The sequence below is a fragment of the Corvus brachyrhynchos genome, unplaced genomic scaffold (genome assembly GCF_000691975.1).
Source record: "Corvus brachyrhynchos isolate BGI_N302 unplaced genomic scaffold, ASM69197v1 scaffold283, whole genome shotgun sequence".
NCBI lineage: Eukaryota > Metazoa > Chordata > Aves > Passeriformes > Corvidae > Corvus > Corvus brachyrhynchos.
In genome coordinates, this window is record NW_008237409.1 from 52,301 (window position 1) to 74,953 (window position 22,653).

Genomic DNA, 22,653 nt, shown 5'->3' on the forward strand with positions numbered 1-22,653 from the left:
GGCCGGGGGCTACCGCAGACAGCTGTGGCTTCCAAAAGAACTAGAGCAGCGCGCTGTCCTGTGCGATACCCGTTTGATCATTGTAACCGTAGGACGGCAGTGGCTCTCTCGGGACGTTTCACCTGAATCATATTTGCTAGCAAGTGAAAATCAAGAATTGAAAGTATATGTGTACATATGTTTGAATTGTCATATGGGATTTAGGTAACTGGCATTTTAGCCCTTCCCACCAAAACCTTCTACCAGTAATAATCCTGTCTGTTTCAGGACTTACGTTTCCACGATCATAACTGTGACTGAAGCAGGAGCCTTCAGCTAGCAAGTACAGCAGGAGACAACAGCAGCTGCGTAAACTTGTCTCGCAGTGGAAGGTTGTTTTTGATAAAGAAGGCAAAAATTTGGGAATACCAGATCTTGATCTGAGACACAAACAAAAAAATTGCACTCATAGAGCATTCTACCTCTCAAATTAGCAGTGGAATTGCAGTACAAGGCTTCTTTATGGATTTGCACAAGCCTAAACAGCTGTAGAAATCAATCCTGTTCTCTTTCAAGCCTCCAAGTAAAAGTCTGCTCAGCTCTGGTTTTCTTGTTTCAGGCAAGTGTAACCAAATATATTGTGCCACAGTTTCCATTTCTCTTTTTTTTACACTGCTTTGTACCTTGTTCTGTCTAAGCTTTGCTTTCATTTTGATTGTTTAGAAATAAGGCTGACCAAGAACTGGAACAAGATGGCATCTGTGCTTCAAAATGTCAAAGCAACAGTGGCCTGGCGGAAACACCAGCTCCTAGCTGACCTCAATGAGAATGAGAGCCCTGTGCCTGACAAATTCAAGAGAAGGGCCTCTCTGAGTTCTCTCAATACCATTCGCATGTCTCTAAGGAAACGGGTACCATTAAAGCGACTAGAGCTGAATTTTCATAAAACCCCAACTAGGGAAAGTCTGGAACCAAGACAGAGATGCCAAACTCTCCAGACTATTAAAAGAACAGCAAAATATGCTTTTGGAACAGTGTCCCAGGTACTTTGCCTTTGCAGTGGAACATGGATAGAGTTTAGTTTTGGCTTCAACTCCAGTACTAAGATTTCTGAAATCTGTACTGAGTGCTGTATGCCAGAGAGTCCATTCCCATGCACTTGCACGACTTAGTAGCTATGAGACAACTACAAACTTTTAAAATCTTTAATATCTTCTCCTAAAGTATAGGCAGGCAAATTATGGATCTAGCTGAACATGGAGCAAGGTGAAAACATTTTATTTTATTATGAAATAAAAGCTTTTCCCCTACTGTATTTAATCATGTATGGCAGAGCAGCCTTCACACGGAGGAAGTTGTAGAGATTGCCATCACTTGCAAAGAATTGTTACTGAGAAACATGCAGCACTTTGGATTTTTTTTTCTTTTATTTATTCTCCTGTACCCATACTATATACTAGCATGTTCTTCATTATAGTTGATCTAAATTTAGACTGACAAAACCTGCTACAAGGTAGCAGGGTAGCAGATTTGAGATTGCACTTCCCTTTGTTGGAGACCTCAGATTTTTAAATGCATGAGTTCTGTGTTGGGGAGCTTGACTTCTTCCAGCATAAGAGCAGCAGGAGGTTTGTCCCGATGCCTGCTCTGAAGTCCTTGATGAGTGCCAGGGGTTAGGGAAGCAAGTGACTCCTACAATGCAAATGAGTACAGAGGTTGAGATGCATTCATGTTAGTTGAAACCTGATACAAGAATGGAAGCTAGGCATTCAGCCCAAATGTTCCTAGTCTTCCTGGTTCCAAACTCTAGGCTAATTGAGTTCATTTAGCCTAACATGTCTAATGCTTCTTTCAGAAAATACAGAAGTCTTGCCAAAGCCCAGTACGCTCAATGGTGACCTTTCCAGCTGAATCCATCAGCAGAGGCTGTGCGACCAGTTCTACCAAAAAAGGAAGTACTACACCTTGCTGTAAGAGTGTTACTCCAGCAGCCAGTTCCAAAGGCACTCCAAGGTCCAGCAAAAGGGCCTTGCTTGGGCCAACAAGGGTGTCAGAACATAGAGAATGGAGGGATTTCTCATCCTGGCTTGGTAAAAATGCTGTCTCTCTCCGGAGATCAAGAAGAGCAGCAGCACTGAAGAGCCCTTATTCATCACCTGCTCCTTCCAGCAGGAAGATGTAAGTTACATTCTTTTGTAAGTCTTTTTTTTTTTTTTTTTATTTACTCTGATTAGAATATCTGGTAAAGTGAAAGGCAAGGTGTGCAGTTTACTGTCCTATTCTCCTGAAGGGGTGTGCTGCTCGAATAGTTAAGGAAGTAGTTCCAGCTCCCTGTATAGACAGGGACTGAGCTCTGCATAAAGCTGAAACATAAAAAAAGTAGTTTTTTGCTGACAGGAACTTTTAAAAAATCACTCTCCCACTGGGTAAGTTTGCACTGTTTCTCAGCACCAGTGCCCATCAGATGCTAGAGACATACCTGAGTTCTTTGCTGGGTAAAGGCAAATGCTCTGTATGTATCTCACTCCTATTTCATTGTATCTTTTCCAAAGCTGCTATTTGTCTTGCGAAGATACCAGGAATTGCTCTGCTTATGCTGAGTTCTTTATAGAACGTAGACAGATTCTTGCCTCAAAGAACAAACACAAATTAGATCAAGGGTTGTGAGCTAGGGAAATACTTAATAATGTGCCCATAGGTTTTTCTTTTGGTAAAAGTCGCAAGAAAGGTTAAAGCTAGAAGTTGAATCCAAGCCTCGTGAATCTGAATCCTGTGTCTGAGTTGGAAGGTAGCTGTCTGGGGGATGAATGGAGATATGAAGCAATTGGCCAATGGCATTAAGACCCTAACCCTGCCACTGCCCTAAACTTCTCTGGGTAAAGTCTAGAGGTAACAAGAGTGGTACTGCAGGGATGGAGGCTTGAGTAGTGTCGCCTAGTCAGCCTGTCCTGTTTGATCTTTAGCAATGACCATTCTGTTTACAGAAAGTTTGACTGCGAGTTGGAACTGGTCTCCTCAGGGATTTGCCAGTTGAAGCGTATCTCCCAAGCACTCGATGACGCCATTGTGAAAGAGGAGAGGTAAATAATGTTAAGTGTCCTTCAACTTTTGGCACAGGTTACCTCCCACCTGAACATAGCCAATTGCAGGCCAAGTAGTCCCTGTAACTCAGGATGAGGAATAGTTGCAGAACTTTTTCAGGTGTAACATAGTACATCCGTTTTTCCTTCAAGATACCTGGGAAGATTAAATCTGCAGTTGGATTTGCAGCTTCTAAAACCTGTCAAATGCTCTCCTTGTCTTCAGTTTCCTTGTTGTGGAAGTCAGATTTTTAGCAGCAAGAGCCTACCTTTGACCTCGTGTGAGAAGAGTACCTCCCTCACTCTTGTCTAAAAGAGGTGCCAGTCCAGGCTGGGGGAGGAGCTGGGAAAATTCCAGTGTACTGACACAGTCACTGATGTCTGCACATCTATAAGAAAAATCCTTTTATTAGGTAGCATTATGTTAGCAAACAGTCCATGGTACCCAGATGAAGCAGCCTCTTATAAAACACCTTGGTTAATCCATAAGGTGATAGGCTGCTGTATTTGTGAAGGTTATGCCATTCTGAATTAGACATATTAAGAGAGTAAAAATTAAAGGTCAGAAGTCTTGTCACAGGGTGATTCCCTAAACTTCTTCCTCTCTTAGGACACTTCATGTCAAGCATTCAATAACTAAATGTCAAGCACCTCAAACGCTCTAGAGAGTTTAGCATCAAGTACTTTACCTACAAAGAGTTAAGGGCTTAACATCCCAGATAATTGCAAAAATTTTTACCAATGGGACCATGTCTAGATACCTATAGGTTAAAGCTTGTATCAAGTTAATTTTATCGTATCCTTTGAAAGTTCACTAAATGTCACTCCTAATATTCTCCCATCTGCTAGCGATATGACAGTTTCTCTCATTCGTAACTGAAGATAGTAGCAACCAGGTAAAGTAGTTGTTCACTTGCCTTGTCTATGCCTGCATGCATCTGTGGGGAGAAAACCTGCTGTTTAGAGAGAGAGAGGTTTATCAACTCATGCTGCTTTAAGGCAGTATTATGCCAAACCACAGAATTCTTCCTTCATATTCACTGTGGCTGTCTCTGGTACAGCAGATCATTGTGCAGTTGTAAAACTTCACCTCTACATTGTGGACTAGTGAGTCCTTGTGGGTTCACAATGAACCTCCTATGCAAACATCAGCTTTTCTCACCCCAGACCAGAAAACTACTGGTACTAATGTTTTTGTCATTCAAGTTTAGTTCTCACTGGTTACTAATGATCACAAAGCATGAGAGAATCAACCATTATCCTGAGCTGTCTGATTTTACAGCCTTTTTTTTCCATGCCTTGAATTTTCGTAGCAGTTGAATCCATGCTATCACAATTAACAGCAGCTCATAACTGTATTGGTGACATTTTTAAACACAGCAATTGTACCCAAATGAATGTGACATTAATATCTTCACCCATTATGTTGGAAGTGTTCTTTTTGTTAAAGGGAAAGGTATGTCCTGAATACTATGTTCTATTTTAGCAATGAAGATGGGTGCAAGACACTTTGCTGTAACTTTTCAAGAAAAATGAGAGCAGTCTCAAATGCTCGACTGATGCTTTAAGCTGTGATCTGTACTGCTTCCACTAATTTGGTACAGTTCTCCTGAATATGCAGATACATACAACGTGCTCTGTCACTGCCTAGTTGCCTACTGGAATAGTTGTGAAATGAACTTTTTTGGAGGTGCCTTTAGTCTTGCATGAGATTTTCTGTTCTGGTATCCAATTGCCATGAGTTTTAATGTTAGCACTCCCTTTTCATTTTTTTCATGATGCAGCAAACCTTGATCTCAAAGGATTGTTTCCAATTCCATGTACTGTTCTAATGTTTTGCATTTTAATGAATTAGGTTATATCACAAGAAATGCTCCTGTTGCTAGTTAAAATATTGCAGTACTTAATTTGTGTACTGCCATTTATGTTCATTGAAGATAACAAAATACTTTCTTGCTAGTGTTTAGAACAGTTACACAGTGAAAGTGTACCAGACGTCTTCCTTTCTCCCATCTGTTTTCCAGCAATTTGTGTGACTGACAACCAGTTGATTAGCTCTACTGACTTCATGCTGCTAATGGCAGTCCTGTTGTTCTTCTGCAGGCAACAAGCAATATCAAACTACTGTCTAATGGCACAAAACTCACACTCTATACATCGATCCCTGAAATCATCTCAAGCTATCAGAAGGCAAGCAAAGAAACTCCATCAAGCACTTGGTACCTAGACAGAGATGGCTGTAGCTATTTTTTCATGTTTCCAAGTTTATGAGCACATATAAAGGAGAGGTCTGTATAGCACCTGAAAGGATGCACTCTATACTCTTAAATGAGCCATTACACTTTATATATTTTTTTTTTCATGAAGCAGCTCAGCACTTCCCTTGCTTTCTCTTTTCAAGTAAAGAGAGAATCAAAATGGTACCAACTACAGTGTGTTATCTCCCGCTGAGATGAGGGAGATGGTTCATCTTGAAAGTGACTTTCATGAGGCAGTAAGTACTTAGAAACTGATGCTGAACTGGCCAGTAAGAATGGCCAAAGCAAGGGCCACAGACTTATGAAGGGTAATCCTAGGTAATATTAGTATTAGTGTTTTAACTGGTATCCAGTGGCCATGAGTTTTAGCACAAGTACTTTTCATGTGAAAAAGATTGGTCTATTATTTTGAAAGCCTAACTTTTTTTTTCTTCTTTTTTTTTTTTTTTTTTGTTATTAGCAAACTAGAAGTTATTCATTGTATTAGCTGGAAGTTAATAAAACAGTAGTGGCTTCTTTGAGTTCTAGGCAGAACTGCCATTCCAAAGCAACGGGCTTCTGTGCAGTCACTCATGCCACAAGAACAGAGCCATATTAGGACTCTTACTACATGGCCTTAAAGATTAGCCTAACTAATCCTATCTTAGGTAGTTTGGTTCCAGACAAATCAAAGAGCAACTTTGTCATTTCTTACTGCTGCTTTAGATAGCATCTTGGCAGTTGAGTTTGTTTGACATTGCTTTTGTGCTAATCTGTCTTTTAGTTACACATAGAAATTTGTTACTACAATTAATGTAACCTCTTGCAACTACTGTTATTAGCTAATATCACAGTGGAAGTATTTTGGTTATGTATACTTAGCATTTGATACCTGTATCTTGCTTCTAATGACTTTAAAAAAAAATTAACATTCGTTTGACAAGCCATTTTTGGTAGTTCATTCAGTATAACAAAGTTTAGTCTTTCAAACTAAAGCAAAGACATCAAGTTTATAGAATTCAACAGCAGGGCTGTTTTCCATGGTAAGCTTTGTGCAGACTTCTCCGATTATGTTCACTCTAAAATGAACCTTCAAATGAAAGACTGATTTGGGAAACTTTGCTCTACTTGATAATTTTTAAGATGTGCTTGTGACTTAGTAGTTCCAGTGTTACTAAAATTTTAATGGTATCAGGTATAAATATGAAAAGCATTCAGTTATGATTTATGTATAAGTATTGATTTTAAACTTGGTTGCAATTTTTCTTCTTTTTATTGTCAAACTAAACAATCTTAAAACATTGAAACAGTTAATGAGGCCTGGAAACATGAAAGCAACCCTTCCAGCCTGAAGACTTCTAGACTTTCAGAGGACTGAGAATTTTAGCTTATGTTATTTCTTGATGTAGTGTTTGTGTGTGTTTTGTGGGCTGTTTTTTAGGGGTTTTAAACAACTTTTCTATGTGGAACTATAGAAAAGTATAGTATCTCCAAATTATTCTTTGCATGTTCTGAAACTACTTCTATAAAGCTTTCACAAAAATGTTGTCTCATTAGTGAAATACCTTCTTCTATGACTTTTGAAAAGGAAGGAGGGTTGGAGTTTTGTGAAAAGTTGACCTCCAATCTAAGTATTATTTCAGACAGATCAAATACCCTCTATTTATGTTTCCACCAGCTACTAGGGCATGTACAATGATGATCCAATATTTACCAAATCACTGGTAAGAAAAATCAGTGACACTGTTTGTTTAAAGGCAAGGAAGGTTTTATTTAAGTGGCTAATCTGTTTTAATATTTTAAAAACCAGCTCACATCAAAATCTATAGCAGTTGTAGAAATCTTGCTCCTTATTTCATATTAAGAAATTCATTATTGTACATTTTTGAATCTTTACAAGGCAGCAATAAGAAATATAAACATTTGTCACCAGATAGAACCTTCTCACTGACAATATTTAAAAGTATGCACTTAATAAAACTATAGACTGAAAGAACACCTACAATTTCAAGTTTCTTTGTCTGAATTCAGTTGTAAGGGGACTGCCCCTTTTCTCCCCAACAAATAGAAAAACAAGTTATGCATAACCTGCTTGCCTAAGTTATACATAAGACTTGGGGTTCTGTGAGAGGACTGCCATTCTGGGCTGTATACCAGTCATCCAGGAATAACCCTACCTTTCAAACTTGCTATCTGTAAATCCTGTTGCAATCTCTGCTATACCATCTCCCAGCATGTCAGCATAAACCTGCCTCTCTCTTTTCCCCCTCCTAAGTTCTATACTTCCATACAAATGACAAATGAACTGTCAAATTTGTTCCATTTTCCCCAACCCCTCAAAATTCCATTCCAAGGATAGCTTACTGAGATAAATACAAGTAGAGGGTAAACTGTGCTAATCGCCGTCTGTTGGGCTTGAACTAAAATGAGTGAAAGAGCCAACAACATGACTTCAATTCCAGGGTCCATGGCACAGGATTCTAGCTGTTCCAGGCCTCGTTTCTGAAAAACAGGTATTTTCATCCAGAAAAATGTGTTATTACTTCCATTTTTTAGGGGGGTTCTGAATTTAGGCTCATTTGTAGGAACAAATAGTTACCTTGAGCAACTAAACATCAAGGAAGTCTTAATTACCTTGCCAAACCCACAGTTTCTGCTTAAGATATGAACACAGACCATGAAGAACCATTGCTCTTAGAGAAGCTGAGAAGGTAGGCTGGAAAGTTTTGTGTTTACAGGAATTCTATCCTGTACCAGCTCCAGAGGAGGATGAAAGTTCCACTTTCTCCCCTGCATGCCTGACATGAACAATTCAATGCAGAGTTCTTGAGTTCAGATGCCACACGTCGATCTCTAATCAGAAAAGTTACGAAATTGTGGTGCATAATCTTCATCTCTCCATTATCAAACCAATGAGCCTGTCAAAAAGGTACCCCATCATCTAGTCCTGTGATGATGTACTCACCTTTCTGTGGCCTAGATGGCAAGAGGGGAAAAGAAACCTGGGGAAATCCTATTTGCTCAGTAACAACTGTTGGACCTACAAATTTTGAAATGTAAAATACCTACTGGCTTTGGGTATTATTTAAAATGCTTATAAACAAAGCTTTTAGCAAATTTAAAACAGAAAACGATGCAGAAGGAAAGAAAAAAAAAACTTTTTTCCCCTTTCTAAATTTATTCCATGAAGGACAGGATGATACTATAGATCTAAATATTGAAGATTTGTTAAATACACACATTAGTAGTGGCCTGGCTAAAGAAAGACTGCAATGTATAAACAGGACAACTTACTCACTAGTAATGGCAAACAAAGGCTATTTTGAAGAATAGTGGGGCTTCTGAAAAAAATGTCATTGTCCTGCATAGACCAGGGTGTGTAACTTTTTTTCTCTAGTTTACTAATAGTTCCACTTCTACATAAGCAGTGAAAGTTTTACCTGTTTGGAAGTGACTTCCCTAGGTACTAGAGGAAAAAGTGAAGTAATCTGTATAAATTAAGACTAGTTTAATGTAAACAAATAAAAATGACAGCTCTCATGAACCCCAATGAGTAAGAATTATCAATACTTTGCCATTTTTACACCTAACAAAATTTTATGCTGAATAGATACAAACCATGCCACAAAACTAAACAGGAATACTTTGGTCAAGCAAAAATCTATTCCAAGAGCACTAGTTTATGCAAACAAAAATGTTATTCAAAATTAGCAGATTTGGATTAGCATCACTATTCAATTCTGCAATCTATACAATGATATCTTTTTCCAAACCTACCTAGCTAGACAACAAAACTGAACAGACAGCCATTGTTGCTGTTGAGTTGGCTTTGTTCTTTTTTTTTTTTAATGTATATTGGTTACAAATTTGCTGTGAAAGCAGAAACAAAACTTAAATGTCTTCCAGTAGCTATACACACATACATACAAACAAAACCGAAACACCACAGTTGTGAAGGTGTGTTTTCACAATATCTCAAATAACTTTACCACTGCTATTAACCACAGCCATTTTTTTACAGTAATTTAAAATGGATCCATATCAACAGGACAAAGAAGTAAATGCTTCCAACTGTGGCTTACTTGTATGGTAGCCTTAGCACCCACTGGACTAACAATTTTGCATTTTACAATTCCATTTACGCTTCCTCCATTCAGCATGTTAAAAGAACGTGCTTTTCTGTTACACACTGGAGGCACTAAACAACTGATGGTGCTGAACCAACTGATGAGTCTAATGTATGTTCTGTGGGCACACCCACCTGACTTCTCTATCCCCTTCCCTTTCGTGTATGCTAAAACACTTTCATAGCCTGTATAGTTTAACTAAGTGCTGGCTGCACAGAAACTGCAGCGATGAGGACTTGCAATTAAGAATAAGATGACTGTAGGATCAAACTTACCCTCAGTAAATGGCCTGCCTAGGGGACTGATTTTCCATGAAAACAAAAGTAAGACTGAAATCCAATTGCAAGCTGAATGCCCATGAATGACTGGATGCAGTTTCATGTGGACAAAGTGTTTAACTAAAATGCCTGTATCACTGTTTTGCTAAAATGCACAGCTGGAGCATGTGATCACAAGATAAACCATTCTCGCCATGAGCAATAAGCAGTGCTGGAATTATGCAAATACTATATAAGCTCTCATATATTGTATGAAAACAAAGTTAGGGAGAATATTTTCAGCTTGATTATAATACCATGTGAAACTTTGAAATTGTTACCACACTAAATCATACACACACACACACACACACACACACACGTTTTACTGCTATTAGCTCCTAATATTCCTAAGGGAAGCCAACACAGTGACTACTGTAAAGGTGACCCAGCTATTAATAGAAATACACAAAATAGAGTTTTCATGACATGGTACCCTGCAAAATGACATTATGTTTCCAAGAGTAAAAGGCAGCCCTTTATAACCTAGGAGATTTTTCTAACCTCGTATTCAGACACTATTTCCTTCAATACAGTTACAGAATTACACACAGATCCCTCTTTTGAAAGGAAGTAGACCTTTCTACTACAGCAATTTAAAACACAAACATAGGTTTTCAAGTCTCTTGGGTGATAGAGGTAGATGGCTAAAGCAACAGTAGCTTTGAACAGGAATAGCAATTACTGTCAGGAGACATGCTACACAACACCCAATGCTTAAAAAGAACTTTTTGATCAGTCAATATTTTAGACCCCTCAGCAAACTTAAAATTTTCCTAGTAAGTTCTCTCACAAGCCTTGGATTCCCATACCTATTTAAAACTAACAAGCAGGAGCATGCTAACAGTAAACTCACTGGAAAGAGATGGAGGCTGAGGCACCTGTGCAACCTCCTCCTAGTGCAGAGCAGAGGAGAAGAAATGCACTATGTGATTAGAATTAATACATGCAGTGGGCTGAGACAGAACATGGAATAACTCCTCCAATTTCACGTATACAAGAACTATGATACTACTGGGAAAGCATTTGTAAATATAAAGACTGCTTCAATGCAGTTTGCGAATGACTTTCATTTAGCTTTTGTAGCTGGCTGACTTGGCAACAGAGCATAAAACCCCCGCCCCTTGTAATGTATTTACCTGCTCCCAATAAGTGTTTGCTACCAAACTTTTTATATCTTTCCTTAATCTTCAGCAGAGATTACCCCTTCCCTTCAAGTAAGCATTATTAAAAAAACCCAAACCAACTACTGATGTGACAGAGATATTTCAGGAAGTTTGAAATAGGTAACTGACCATCTTGCCAAGTAACGTCTGAAAATATAAATCAAAGATCTCCACTTTTAAGCTATTTTGCTGCCTCTTAGGCAAAAGCTACACTCCTATACCCTTCCAAAAGCACACCGAAATTTCAAGGTTAACAGGGAGTATAGACTTACTTTACTTCTGCACTGTCTAAATAGTTTTCCATTGCATTTCTTGTTTTACATGTTAACTTTCAAAATCATTAACCAACTTGTCGAGAGATTGTTTCTGGTCTAGCAAAACCTGAAAGGGGGATGGAGAGGCACAACACCCTCTCCACCCCAATTCCCTGAAATAAAAAACAAACAACAAACCTGAAAAAGGAATGTCCTGTTGACTTCAAGCTTTCTCAGTGTCAATAGTACGTTTTTAACTCTAAAAAAAAGGTTTTTTATGTGCACTTTTAACTTCATTGCAGGTTTTAAAACATGCGTCAGTTCAGTCATTAAAGTTCTCTTGATTAATTTCAATGGAAGTATCTGCATGAAGAATCTGCAAACTGCTACTATGTAAAAGTAACTATAATGCTTTAGAAATATTACTACTTAGGGAAAATGTCACACATTTTACTTCTAGTAAGTCCATTGAAAGATCAGAGAGAAATTTAAATCAGTAGAAAAATGTCTATTTGGCACCTGTATTTTCGCATGTCCACTCTTTGAAGCTCAAATGCTATAATTCTGAATGCCACAGATTGTCTTAATACAGCAGCTGCTGTAAAGCATGAGAAGGTAAACAATTTATCAATTTACTTAATTAACTTTTTTTCCCCTCCAGTGTAAAGATTCTAGTTAGAATAATTTAAAAAGTGATTGCTCTGAAGTTTGCAGATCCCTTAGTAAAACGGTTCCCTTTAACTTGCCCTCTTAGGATGTGACTCTCAGACTGAGATCATCAGAGCCATCTTCTTTGGAGTAGTCCACACATTTTTGCACAGTCACCAAGTTCCACAAACAATGTGATCTTTGTACAGTTGCACACTACTTTGTTTACAACAACACTAACCGTGTTCAAACTGTGGCAGACACATTTATTTTTAACATGAAGTTTTTATGTTCGATTCACAAGTGAAATTCTCTCATTTATTTGTCCAGCACCTCACACAAACATGAGTGCCCATGTTGGAGTCTGCTGATCAACACTGTAGGCTGAAAGGAAACCTTGGGTTTAAGGCACCCAGAAAGCATCTTGTTATACAAATCCTAACCACTTGTTATTGTAGCTCCTATAGCTGCTTCCCTTTATCACTTTTATTGAAAAGTGAAGTGGAAACAGACATGACTACTTAATGTTTAAAGTGTAAATCTTCTCTGTAACCTACAGGACCTACCCTTTATGCTGTTTTGGGTGCAGCTAGTTAGCTGATACCACAATCCTTCTGAGTAAAATCAGTATCTTCTCCTCTTATTGCACATATTACGTGTGTTAAAAAACAACCAAAGATATTTCCTGTTGCTATGATGATAAACTTGTGATAATTTTAGATTGTTTTATAGTTTCCCAATAAACATGACAAGAGGAAGAGATTGGGAGTGCCCCACTTGGTGTAAGAAGGCAGATTTCAGAACAGGGAAGACTCCAAGGTACAAATTCCCATCTACTTCTCTTAGTTTGGAGCTGCCTAAATACTATCTTTGAGGCATGCCTACAAGTTTAATGGGGTGCACCCAAGATCTACATTCCCAATCCTCCTAGGGAATAGATTCAAATTTGTGAACTCCACCTCGAACCCAAGCAATGGAAGGCAAATGCCTGTCATGATCTTTGTCTGATTCAGGCTGGCTCTGAGCACGCTCTGGCTTGGGGTTGGAAGAAGGCGGGTCAGGTTGCTGTACAGACATAGTCCTGCGGAGGTGGTTTCTCTTGCGCAAAAACTCAGGTTGCGAGTGGAGGCCAAAGCTGCCTTTTCTCAAGATCATCCGAGAGTTATTCTTTTTGGGTCGTGAATGGAGACTGAACTCCAGCGAGGCCAAGTGGGCTGCATAACCTTCACTGAGGAACTGAAATAGGAAGGAAAGAAAGGGAGTGACAAATTATTGCTGCCTTGACCTATGAGCTCTATGAGGAATTAAGTTTTGATCACTGGCATTCCAGTTAGACACCTACAGAGTATTAATACTCCTCTCCCCTCACTTTTTTTTCAAGTGACCTGTTCCATTTTGTCATTCAGAAATATGCAATGCATGCACTTGTAGATACAACTTGCAACCACTTGATACTCTTTACTATTCACTCTTCCAGAAAACGCCTCATTTGTAACCCAAACAGCCTTTCTTTGAAATACTGCTGCTGCTTTGTGTGTGTGTGTGAGTTTGCACATGCATTCATTTGCATGCATTTCCTTGTTTTCCCTAGGACTTCCTGACTGAATAGCAAGAGTTACTTACTTGGCACTGTGCCTGGTATTTCTTTGTGGATCGTCCAACTATGTAGATCTGGGATGGTGACAGAGCCAAGACACTGTACACAGAAATATCCTTCATGGAACCGTATGCGGCACAGATTTTGATGTGGCACTGAAACAAACATTACTTCCAAAGTGAACACACTGTTGAACACCATGCAACTACAAGGCTGGTGCTTGATTTGCAATGAAGCAGCATATGAATTCGTTGTTAACAATTTCAATCTGTAAACCACAGAAAGCTAAGTCGGTCTGCCTGCATATGAGCAAGAACTACAGCTATGCGCACAGGAAAGAACAAGCAGTTCATTTACTTATTTGTCATGATTGGAAGTCCCTTTGGATGCTTTATCAGCTTTCCTTGCTCTTTAAAAAGTGAGAAAAGAAATGAGGAATGGCAAAAAGACTTTGTGATGGCCAGAAAGATTTACTGTTCAGAAAGAAGGGAGATCTCTACTGAATAATGTTCTCTGAAAAGAGGTTTCAAGGCTATAAATAGGTTTCTAGTACCTCTTGCACGAGATTCCGGAGAAAAATGGTCTTTTGTCGCAGTGGGTCGTGGACAAGTCCATCTGAGAAGAAGATCATCCCTTGTGGGAAATTGTGTTGGGACAACCATGAAACCACACGCTGTTTTTGCATATCTGGACGGCCGGTGATATAGATAATCAGATATCCCAGGTCCTGCCAATGCCTGTCAGAAGAAGCAGTTAAATTATGTAAGTACAGAAAGAGAAACAACACTCACAGGTCAGGTCAGCATCTTTTCTCAGATCAGTTAGGAGTCAGATGTTATCCTTCAACAAGTGGAAAGGAGCATGCCTAAGTCTCTGCTCTAATCAAGAAACTAAATAATAATGCCTACACCTTGAGGGAGATGGAGGAAAGCAAGAGACATTCTTATACAAAATATTATCTAAAGTATGAGAGACATTTAAAAATATACTTAGAATAAACCTTGCAACACATCAGGTATTGTTACTTTTGAAATCTTTAATGAGATTTCCTGCCATTTCAGCTGTAAGGAATGGAAACCCTTGAAAACTGACATTTCTACATTCCCATGTAAGTTCCAAAATGAGAACTGCCTCTACCCATCCAGTGCAAAAATAACAGACCTGCAAGAATGGATTAAAAGGCCTTTTAATTTTTCCTCCAAAAAGCATTCTTGCATTCCTGGCACCTGATATTTTTGAAGTACAAATATGTCCTTATTTGAAATTAGTGAAACACAAAATACACATGGGAATCATTATTAATTCACTGCACACACTTCAAGAGCATATTCCCAAGAAGCAACTTTTTATCTTTAGGCAACTTAAACTACAAATTTCAATGTAATCCACAGCATTCTAATATTACTCTGAAATTCAGGCAGACCTGATGTCCAAGAAAATACAGAAATGTATCTGCAAAGACTCTTGGTCCTTAGAAAATTGCTGTCTGTTTAGTATAACAACCCTTTTCCCTCCTACTGTGTTCAAGCAGAAAGTCAGAGATTTGAAGTGTTCAAAGCTCATTTACCTGACAACATCAACGGCCCCTGCTCGGACTTTGGGGTCACTTCCCATAATTGAAACACTTGCTGCAAAGGAACCATCAATGCTGAACACAACACATTCCATTCCTCGGGGCAGTACAGTCAGGTAACTTGCAGCACTGCTCTGGTCTCCTCTGGAGAGTCAAAGCAATAAATTAATTTAAAAAGCAAAATGTCAGAATGTATTTCCTGCACGTTCTAGTTAAGACTTGAAATTAGATCTGTCTGGACCTACAGCTTTAAAAATCACTGTCAAATACGGCTTCTGATTTCAGTCTTACATGGGGCAATTGAAACTTACACTTTTAGGAAATAGTTTTCCAAAGACAAATTTGGAAGCTGACCTTAATAAGAAATCACATGCAAACAAATAACTAAAAGAATTAGAAAAAAAAAAATGCAAACCAGTCTGAAGTACTCAAACTACTACTCAAACTTTCTCCATAAGCTTAACAGTTGGTAATATGAGCATTAGCCACCCTCAATCCTTGCAAATTATGATGGGAATGCCAGTCGAGAAAAGTAAAAAAAAAAAAAAAAGAAAAAAGAAGCCCACCCCAAAACGATGCAGTCATACATCACTCTTTTCATGGAAAGACATGTGAAACACATTTCCTTGTGATGTATTTTCCCCAAGAGAATTGGATGTTAAAAAATGGATAAATGACAAGGAAATCCAAAGCTCTTCCCATCCTACCACCTCATGTTCCCTAAAACCTGTAATCTAAAGACCGCGTTTATGTCTGGTGATGAAGATTCTTACAATATGTGCTCACAGCCTAATGAACAAAGACAGGACAATTTATTTTGTTCCTCTTTGAAACGTACTCCTGCACTCTAAAGCTTCACTTCTGAATACGAGTTTATTTGCGTATCAGTAACTCCATTTTCTTGAATTGATTGCCTTCTTTATTAAAGTGAGGTAAAACATTTTCTCCTCCTCAAATAGCACTACATAGGATTGTAAGCTGACTTTGGACTTTGTTAACTGGTGGATAACAACACATTCTATTGAAGCTAAATTCACCTCACTGATTTAACCTCCCAAGTAGGGATTCAAACGAAGTTTTTACTCAGTTTTGAAGTTCCTTCCTGATCACAACAACCCATCACAGCTTTAGTTCCAGCTTGGAGCTATTACCTGACCACCATTTTGATGGGATACACACCAACTCTCAGTCTCTTCTGTTCAGGTATATTGTAGGATATTCGTCCACTGCTGTTGGATATCTCTGTGTCAAAATACACCCACCTACCCGAAGATGGCTCAGTCATTATGAAGATATCCACCTGTAAAACCAATGAAACAGTAATCTAGTGTGATAGTCAACAAAACACCCCCTAATTACCAGGCCTGCCAAGACCAGATAATATTAGTATCTCCGACCATGACTGGTTGTAAAAGCTTACAAGGAATTTTGAAGGAACTTCATGACTCAGTAAGAACTTCAAAGAGAGTCCTTGCAATAAGCAAATGCTTCCTAACATACAAGAGTTTATTGCCTGCATAATTTACTGTCTTAATAATTTAAAGCCCTGATCTTAGCACTGCACATGTCAAACATAGTTATAGAGGTCAGAAATTTGGCAGGAACCTAAACTAGGAAAAAGACAATTCTATCTTGCATGGCTATTATTACCTTTTTGCACACTAAACCTACAAAATGGAAAATTTCATCTGGTTATTGAGACAAAATCTTTCTCAAATCATAATTTTGCCTACAACCAAAACACTTCAAATTATCGGAAGATTTCATCAATATGGTTTTCTTCAACTGAAATATTTCATAAAAATTAACATAAAGGATATTAAATACTTTGCTGGACCAGAAACAGGCCAAGTGAAGCCTCCATGCTTCAGTTTTTCCCTCAGCTCAGCTGCATTGCTCTCTTAATTTGCGCAGAAAATCTTACAACCTCAGTGAATATGAAAAAATGTGTTCACTTGATGCTTGGCTTTATTAGCTGTAAGCGTGGCTTCTGCAGGCAGCTTTAGGAATGAGAGTTTCAATTGTGTCACATTACTACTGATTTCTAGAACTAATCTTTACACACCCATGTGTAGGCAGCCACCTAACCTCTAGAATGCCTATTCTTTTATCTGGTTGTTTTACCTGGGCAGGATGATACATGATTTTCTTTTAGTGCTTTGTCAACTACTATAAAATTCTTTTTCCTTCTTCCTCGGAAAGTTAATTGTCTCCAGTAGGTGATACAGTTGGATGGTAGGTTCAGAAACCACTGCACAGCACACTCACCACTAACCAAAGGAGATAGCCATCAGGTAAGAGAGATGAGAGCTCAGAAAAAGGTCACCTATCAGGAAAGCCCACTTTACAGCCTATTTTTGCTGAAGTACTAGGGGGTTAGTGACACATTTCCCCTCACTGTAAGGCTTTCTCTGACACTATACATGTGTGCTACATTCCACAACTGTTTCTGTAAAACTAAGAAAATTGATTACTCAGACTTCACCTTTTCACCTGTTAAAGCCACCATGTCCAGAGGTCCATACATAAAGCGCCCAACTAGTACCTGAGGACCATCTTCTGCTGCAATGACATCATTAGCTCGGTGATTAGCAGTCACATTCTGAAATAAGAGCAAAAGATGGGAAGGGTACTGTTTGTTTTTGTCACGAGGCTACTTTCTCTACTATGTTACAAACAGTGACACAGAAACACAGTCCTGGACAGTATGTCTGAGGTATATCAAGTGCACTGCATTCCCACTTCAGCTGGAGCCTGATTTCCACTAATGGTGGGCTCCTGAATAGACTTTCTAGAGAGAGTGCTCCAGACGACCAAATAAGAGAGAACTTTTAGGGGAAACCCAATTATCCTTCATTTCAAGTGGTGCCATAGATCCACATCATTACGTGCAGGGCACATGCATTTTAACTGACATTAATAACTGACTTAGCACCTGAAGAATGGAGGAAATATTTTTGCTTGGCTTATGGATTTGCCTAGCATAAAGAAACTTCTTTGCATAATGGAAACTTAGGGCCTGACTGTTATTTAAAGAAAGAAATATACTTTCTCTCAACATGTAGTGATAAACCAAGAAGAAATTGCTCCTATTCCCTAACCATTAATCTGCCTGCCTCTGGATTAAGTTAGCCATTTTCAGCTCTTTAGTGATATTCAGTTATGTAAACTCTTACTCGGGGAGATTGAACTCCATTTAAATTTCTGCCAAACCCATGTTCCATAGCTGCCATATATATTCAGACTTAAACTTACCCTCAATTTGACATGTGTCCTCTTGCGTAGCCATTTTTCTCGTGGATTGGATGGACTTAGTGTTTCTGGATCCAGGTTGTAATTTTCCTTGAAATTTACATTTTCATACCTCATCACCTGAAATTATATTAATATTTTAATAAATAGTGTATAGCCTGGGGAGTCCCGGTACTTGGCAAAGAAAGAGAAATTACAATGCTGCCCCAGTTGAATGACACTGCAGAGCCAAAAGCACCATGGAAGTAGAGAGAGGTAAAGCCATATGTTCACATTAATTGCACAAATATGAAGACTGACCCTTGGAAGATGCAATTAACAATCCCAAGGTTATCTGTTGCAGAGAGAAAAAAAAAAATTAATTACCTGTCTTAAAATGAAGGCCACGACATCTGTTGATTCCCAGTAGCTGGCATGAAAGAGATGCGGCAGGGCTACCGTTGGAAAAGCTGTCAGCACATCTGGACAATACAAGGCATAATCTATTCGTTTTGTTCCCCACCACTTTGCAGTAACTACAAAAAATGAAACAAAATATCAATAAATTTCTTGCTGTCTTCATTTTTAAGCTAGATAATGGAATTAAGTCCTCTGCTTTCTTAATCTTGACATTTTGAGTCTGTTAAAGGTATCTATCATTCATGCAAGTACTGTTTTTACTGACTGCATCATCACTTAACTGCCTGCTATCTAAAGAGCTCTTCTGGGTTCAAGTTTTGGGAAGTAGAAATCACCTCAGCATGATTCCCACAGCTTTCTGGTCCACGAAAAATGTGCAGTGAAAGACTAGTACTTTTACGATCATGTTATAGGGTAAGAACTGCAAATGCTTCCCAAACAGTGAAGCAATACTGAGATAGATAGATACATATATATACACACACATGCATGACTACAGTCCATAACAGGACAATATAATGATTTATAGCACTTTTAATTATGAGTAACAAACCACAAACCTTATCTATCTATACTGCTTCATGCCTGGAACATGATCATAAACCCGTTACTGTGAAACTCTTGTGGCTATTTATGAGTGGCACCTTAATGTAAAACTGTGACTTCTTTTCTATTACTTTATCTAATTACAAACAGAACAGGAAGATAACTTGTGTTATGCAAAATTGCAGAAACCTGGGCTATTCTCATTCTCCCCAATTTCCAAGCAGATACCTTTTCTTTTCATAATCAGCTTTTTCACAGAAACAATGTGAAGGGAAAGGCTGTTGCCATGTCCAATAGCACATGGCGTCAGGCTTCACTCACTGTTGGTGAGGCATGCTGATGGCAAGCTTTCAGTTGACCCAGAGTTTTCACTGTTTGTGCTGCCCAAGCTCAACTTTCTTGTTTTCCCTTGCAGTTGATCAGATGTATTTGGAGATCCAGGACCCTCCTGAGAGAAAGGTATGTTCAAAGAGCTATTCTCAAGGAACAGACCACTGTGATTGTGGAGAGCATCACCTGCAGGTTACAAAAATGAAAATAACATTAAAAAAAAAAAAAAAGGATGCACACAATGGTTTTGAAACTAGTGTTTGTGTGTATATCTTATTTGTTTATTTATTCATTTATTTTTAAATACAGGGCTAATGAGTGTTTTCCTGAATAATATCACATTTAATGCCCATGGATGAAACTTCCTCCTTCAGAGTGAGAATAGCATGACACAGCATGACTGTATGGAGAAAGCATACCCTACTGCCATGAATGTGCAATGGTACCCTGGTGGTTTTGGTCAGGCTCTTCCAAACTGTGTAGTAATGCTGGGAGGCTATTTTACTTCACACTCAACCCTACTCATTTTAAAGTCATTTTTGGAGAAGAACTACACAGCCCTGGGAGCTTCTCTGGGATACTTCTCTGGTCCTCTTTCTGACGTGAGCAAAATTACTTTAGAAAGAGAATCTTCAGCAAGGCTATCTACTGGTTTGCATTTCCCAAATGGAACAGAATGGAATAGAATTCTCATTTATTCATGCCATTCTGACAAAGCCAGAGTAATACCTCTACTCAGTGAAATGAAACACAGCCTTCTCTGCGAGGTCTTCTGAAACATGTAAGAACAGACATGCACTTAAATAAAAATTACTGGTATCTTTGCTTGAAGCAGCCCCATTCCTCATAGCCAGGAAAGGCAGAACCTCAACTTAGATACAGGTTACACAGCAAAGTACATATCAAAAGCAGCTGACTCCTCAGTGTTACTCCTCAGAGAATAAACCTGTTGGAGATGTAAAAATAGTGAACAAAAAAAAAAGGAGACCTGGTTCAATGCACATAACACAAAAGAAAGGAGATGGCCCTTGATGTCTTGCTCTATTTTTGAGCATATTTCAGTTCCATTCAGACAAATAATTGCAGTCATGCTGTGCTCATCATTCATGCGGTCTTGGGTTGGGGAACTTTATGATTCTTTATGTGCTGGAGGCCTGAAATAAGTTTCTCTGCAACTTTTCAAGTCTTACCAACTCTCAATGCAATGCATACCTCAATGGTGCACAAAGGAGAACACAATAGCATGTTTCTGCTTTCAAGGACACCATTCAAAAAAGAAAACCAAACCACTGGAAGCATGTCTATAGCTTATCAGAGCTGGTAAAACAATTTATCATTAAATGAAAAGGAATAGCAGTATAGCTCCCTAAAATCTCCTCCCTTCCAAAAAGGAGACATGGTCAGAAAGATTCTGGCTTGTTTTGACATAAGCATGAATATCTCAACTGCAAGAAACAATATTGAGATCTGCCCCGCAACTGAATGAGAACAACATTCAGTTCTAACACTTTGTGGTGGGTATGGAGTTTGGACAGAATATGTTCAACTGCAGTTTCCATGGGAACATGTTTTTCATCAAAAAACTGCAGTGTACTGTTCTTTCAAAGAAATCTTGTTGACACGTAGCGTAGCTAAATGTGGCTACAGGATGGAGGTGAAAAGAATGGAAGGATAATTTTGTCTCAGGCAAACTATATAGATCCCAACACAGTCAACTGAAAAGAAAACACAATGCTACTTTGCTATTACTTATCTCGCAAGACAAGGCAGTATTATTATGCTTTTTGTACTGAAAGAAGCAACCTTTCTCATGGCTCTGAGAGTGACCAGAAGTTATTATTTGTCCCACTAATCTAAATTTACCATCATGCTTGATAAGAAAGAAATTAAAGAGAGATCTTTTTACAGAGTCTCATCTTGGATAATTATGATAGTCACAGCCAATACAAAGAGACAAAGCAAGCTTCCTCAAAGTCACAGCAACTATCTCCAGACAAAATTAACAATACTTTATTTCATGCATATACAGCTGGAGAAGTACTGAGCTTTCAGATGTTTACTTCTGTCTATCCATAATGAAGCAGACCAGTTGGATCAGCCATAGTCTGGACTGGCACTCCTGCATATTCCTTAAAAAGAAAGCATCTCAAGAGAAGAATTTTGCAATTATTTAAACTGTGTTGCAAAGTTAAATGTGAGGTTGAAGCTCGAACAATAAAGATAATGATTATCTACCTCCTGCTACGCCAAATGTCTGAAAAATAGGCTATGTTGAAACCAGGCGTTTTGAATTAATATAAAACAACCATGCTTTTAGCCCCCTAGTAGATATAATGTGTCTTGTCATAAGCAGGAAAGCAAAGGAAAGGAATTAAATCACACATGTTAGTAAGTATCAAAAGCAGGAGTGGTAAATCAGAGACCTGTTACAAAGCTAAAGTTAACTTATAACAGCCACAAAAGCACCTCAGTTACAAAATGTCAGTTAGGTAGCAGCTAAGAAAGCTGCTGTTTAATGAAAGGTCAAGACAGTGTGGCTTTCTCTGGGCTGTAACACAACCTGAACTTGTACCTTGCCCTTACAGTGAAGAACCACACCAGTTAATAGATCACACTTTTGTCTGAACCATTACCTCCTGCAATGTCTTCTGTCAGCAATCACCACAGATAAAAGAGGAGGAAGGGAAATGTCTTCCCCACTTGCTCTACATGCCTGGCAGTGCTTTCAATCTGCTTTCAGTCTCCTACTTTTACGGTGGAGTGTCTGTATATCACACTCAAAAAAATGAACTTAAATTATCCCTCAAATAATTTTATATTACTAAGCTATTTCATCAATTGCCTAATATTGGCATCATGTCCGCATTAGGAATCGTAGCAACAGGAGATAGCGTTGCAACTGACCAAGTCATTGACAGAAAGAGGAATAATTCTTTGGGCTAGTCCAGTCTCTGTAAAAGTCAAAACCAAACCCAGTAAGAGTAAGCTTTCATCCTCAGTAAGCACTTAATAGATCAATCCCTCACACACAAAATAATACCACAATTATTACACACTGATTAGTGGCAATTATTGAGGACTACTGGACATAGACGGCAATTGTTTAGATAAACGTGTGTCCTGCTCTTTGTATACCACCATTTAAGTC

The 22,653-nt window shown here is 38.6% G+C and overlaps 2 protein-coding genes across 9 annotated transcripts in view; one reads left to right on the forward strand and one right to left on the reverse strand.

The window, feature by feature from the left end:
• Window positions 1-229: 229 nt before the first annotated feature.
• Window positions 230-13,464, forward strand: FAM64A (family with sequence similarity 64 member A). Of its 3 annotated transcripts, XM_017730904.1 has the most exons (6): window positions 230-598; window positions 703-1,022; window positions 1,835-2,157; window positions 2,964-3,059; window positions 3,909-3,955; window positions 5,163-5,248. In XM_017730904.1, exons 2-5 carry the CDS (start codon window positions 732-734, stop codon window positions 3,937-3,939), a joined length of 741 nt encoding a protein of 246 aa, XP_017586393.1. In that variant the 5' UTR covers window positions 230-598; window positions 703-731; the 3' UTR covers window positions 3,940-3,955; window positions 5,163-5,248. The 3 variants fall into 3 exon arrangements, with proteins under 3 accessions (XP_017586393.1, XP_017586394.1, XP_017586392.1); XM_017730905.1 differs by lacking the exons at window positions 3,909-3,955; window positions 5,163-5,248 and adding an exon at window positions 13,400-13,464; XM_017730903.1 differs by lacking the exon at window positions 3,909-3,955 and having other exon boundaries at window positions 5,163-7,276.
• The window catches only part of PITPNM3 (PITPNM family member 3), a 61,147-nt gene continuing 46,345 nt past the window's right edge, over window positions 7,852-22,653 (reverse strand). For 5 of the 6 annotated variants that reach the window (XM_017730896.1, XM_017730897.1, XM_017730898.1 and 2 more), the window contains 9 exons: window positions 19,497-19,691; window positions 18,597-18,745; window positions 18,234-18,350; window positions 17,464-17,580; window positions 16,130-16,278; window positions 14,973-15,122; window positions 13,959-14,142; window positions 13,432-13,560; window positions 12,522-13,044 (listed from right to left, as the gene is read on the reverse strand). In XM_017730896.1, coding sequence (XP_017586385.1) covers window positions 12,736-13,044; window positions 13,432-13,560; window positions 13,959-14,142; window positions 14,973-15,122; window positions 16,130-16,278; window positions 17,464-17,580; window positions 18,234-18,350; window positions 18,597-18,745; window positions 19,497-19,691 — 1,499 coding nt within the window. In that variant the 3' untranslated portion in view covers window positions 12,522-12,735. Of the gene's footprint in view, window positions 13,045-13,431; window positions 13,561-13,958; window positions 14,143-14,972; window positions 15,123-16,129; window positions 16,279-17,463; window positions 17,581-18,233; window positions 18,351-18,596; window positions 18,746-19,496; window positions 19,692-22,653 lie in introns of all 6 variants that reach the window. The other variant, XM_017730895.1, reaches the window with a different exon arrangement.

Bases quoted from the DNA above. Each gene is read 5' to 3' on its own strand.
- FAM64A (XM_017730903.1), top strand. From the start codon at position 732: ATGGCATCTGTGCTTCAAAATGTCAAAGCAACAGTGGCCTGGCGGAAA. The intron at 1,023-1,834 runs GTACTTTGCCTT...TGCTTCTTTCAG, and splicing joins CTTTTGGAACAGTGTCCCAG to AAAATACAGAAGTCTTGCCA. The intron at 3,060-5,162 runs GTAAATAATGTT...GTTCTTCTGCAG, and splicing joins GCCATTGTGAAAGAGGAGAG to GCAACAAGCAATATCAAACT.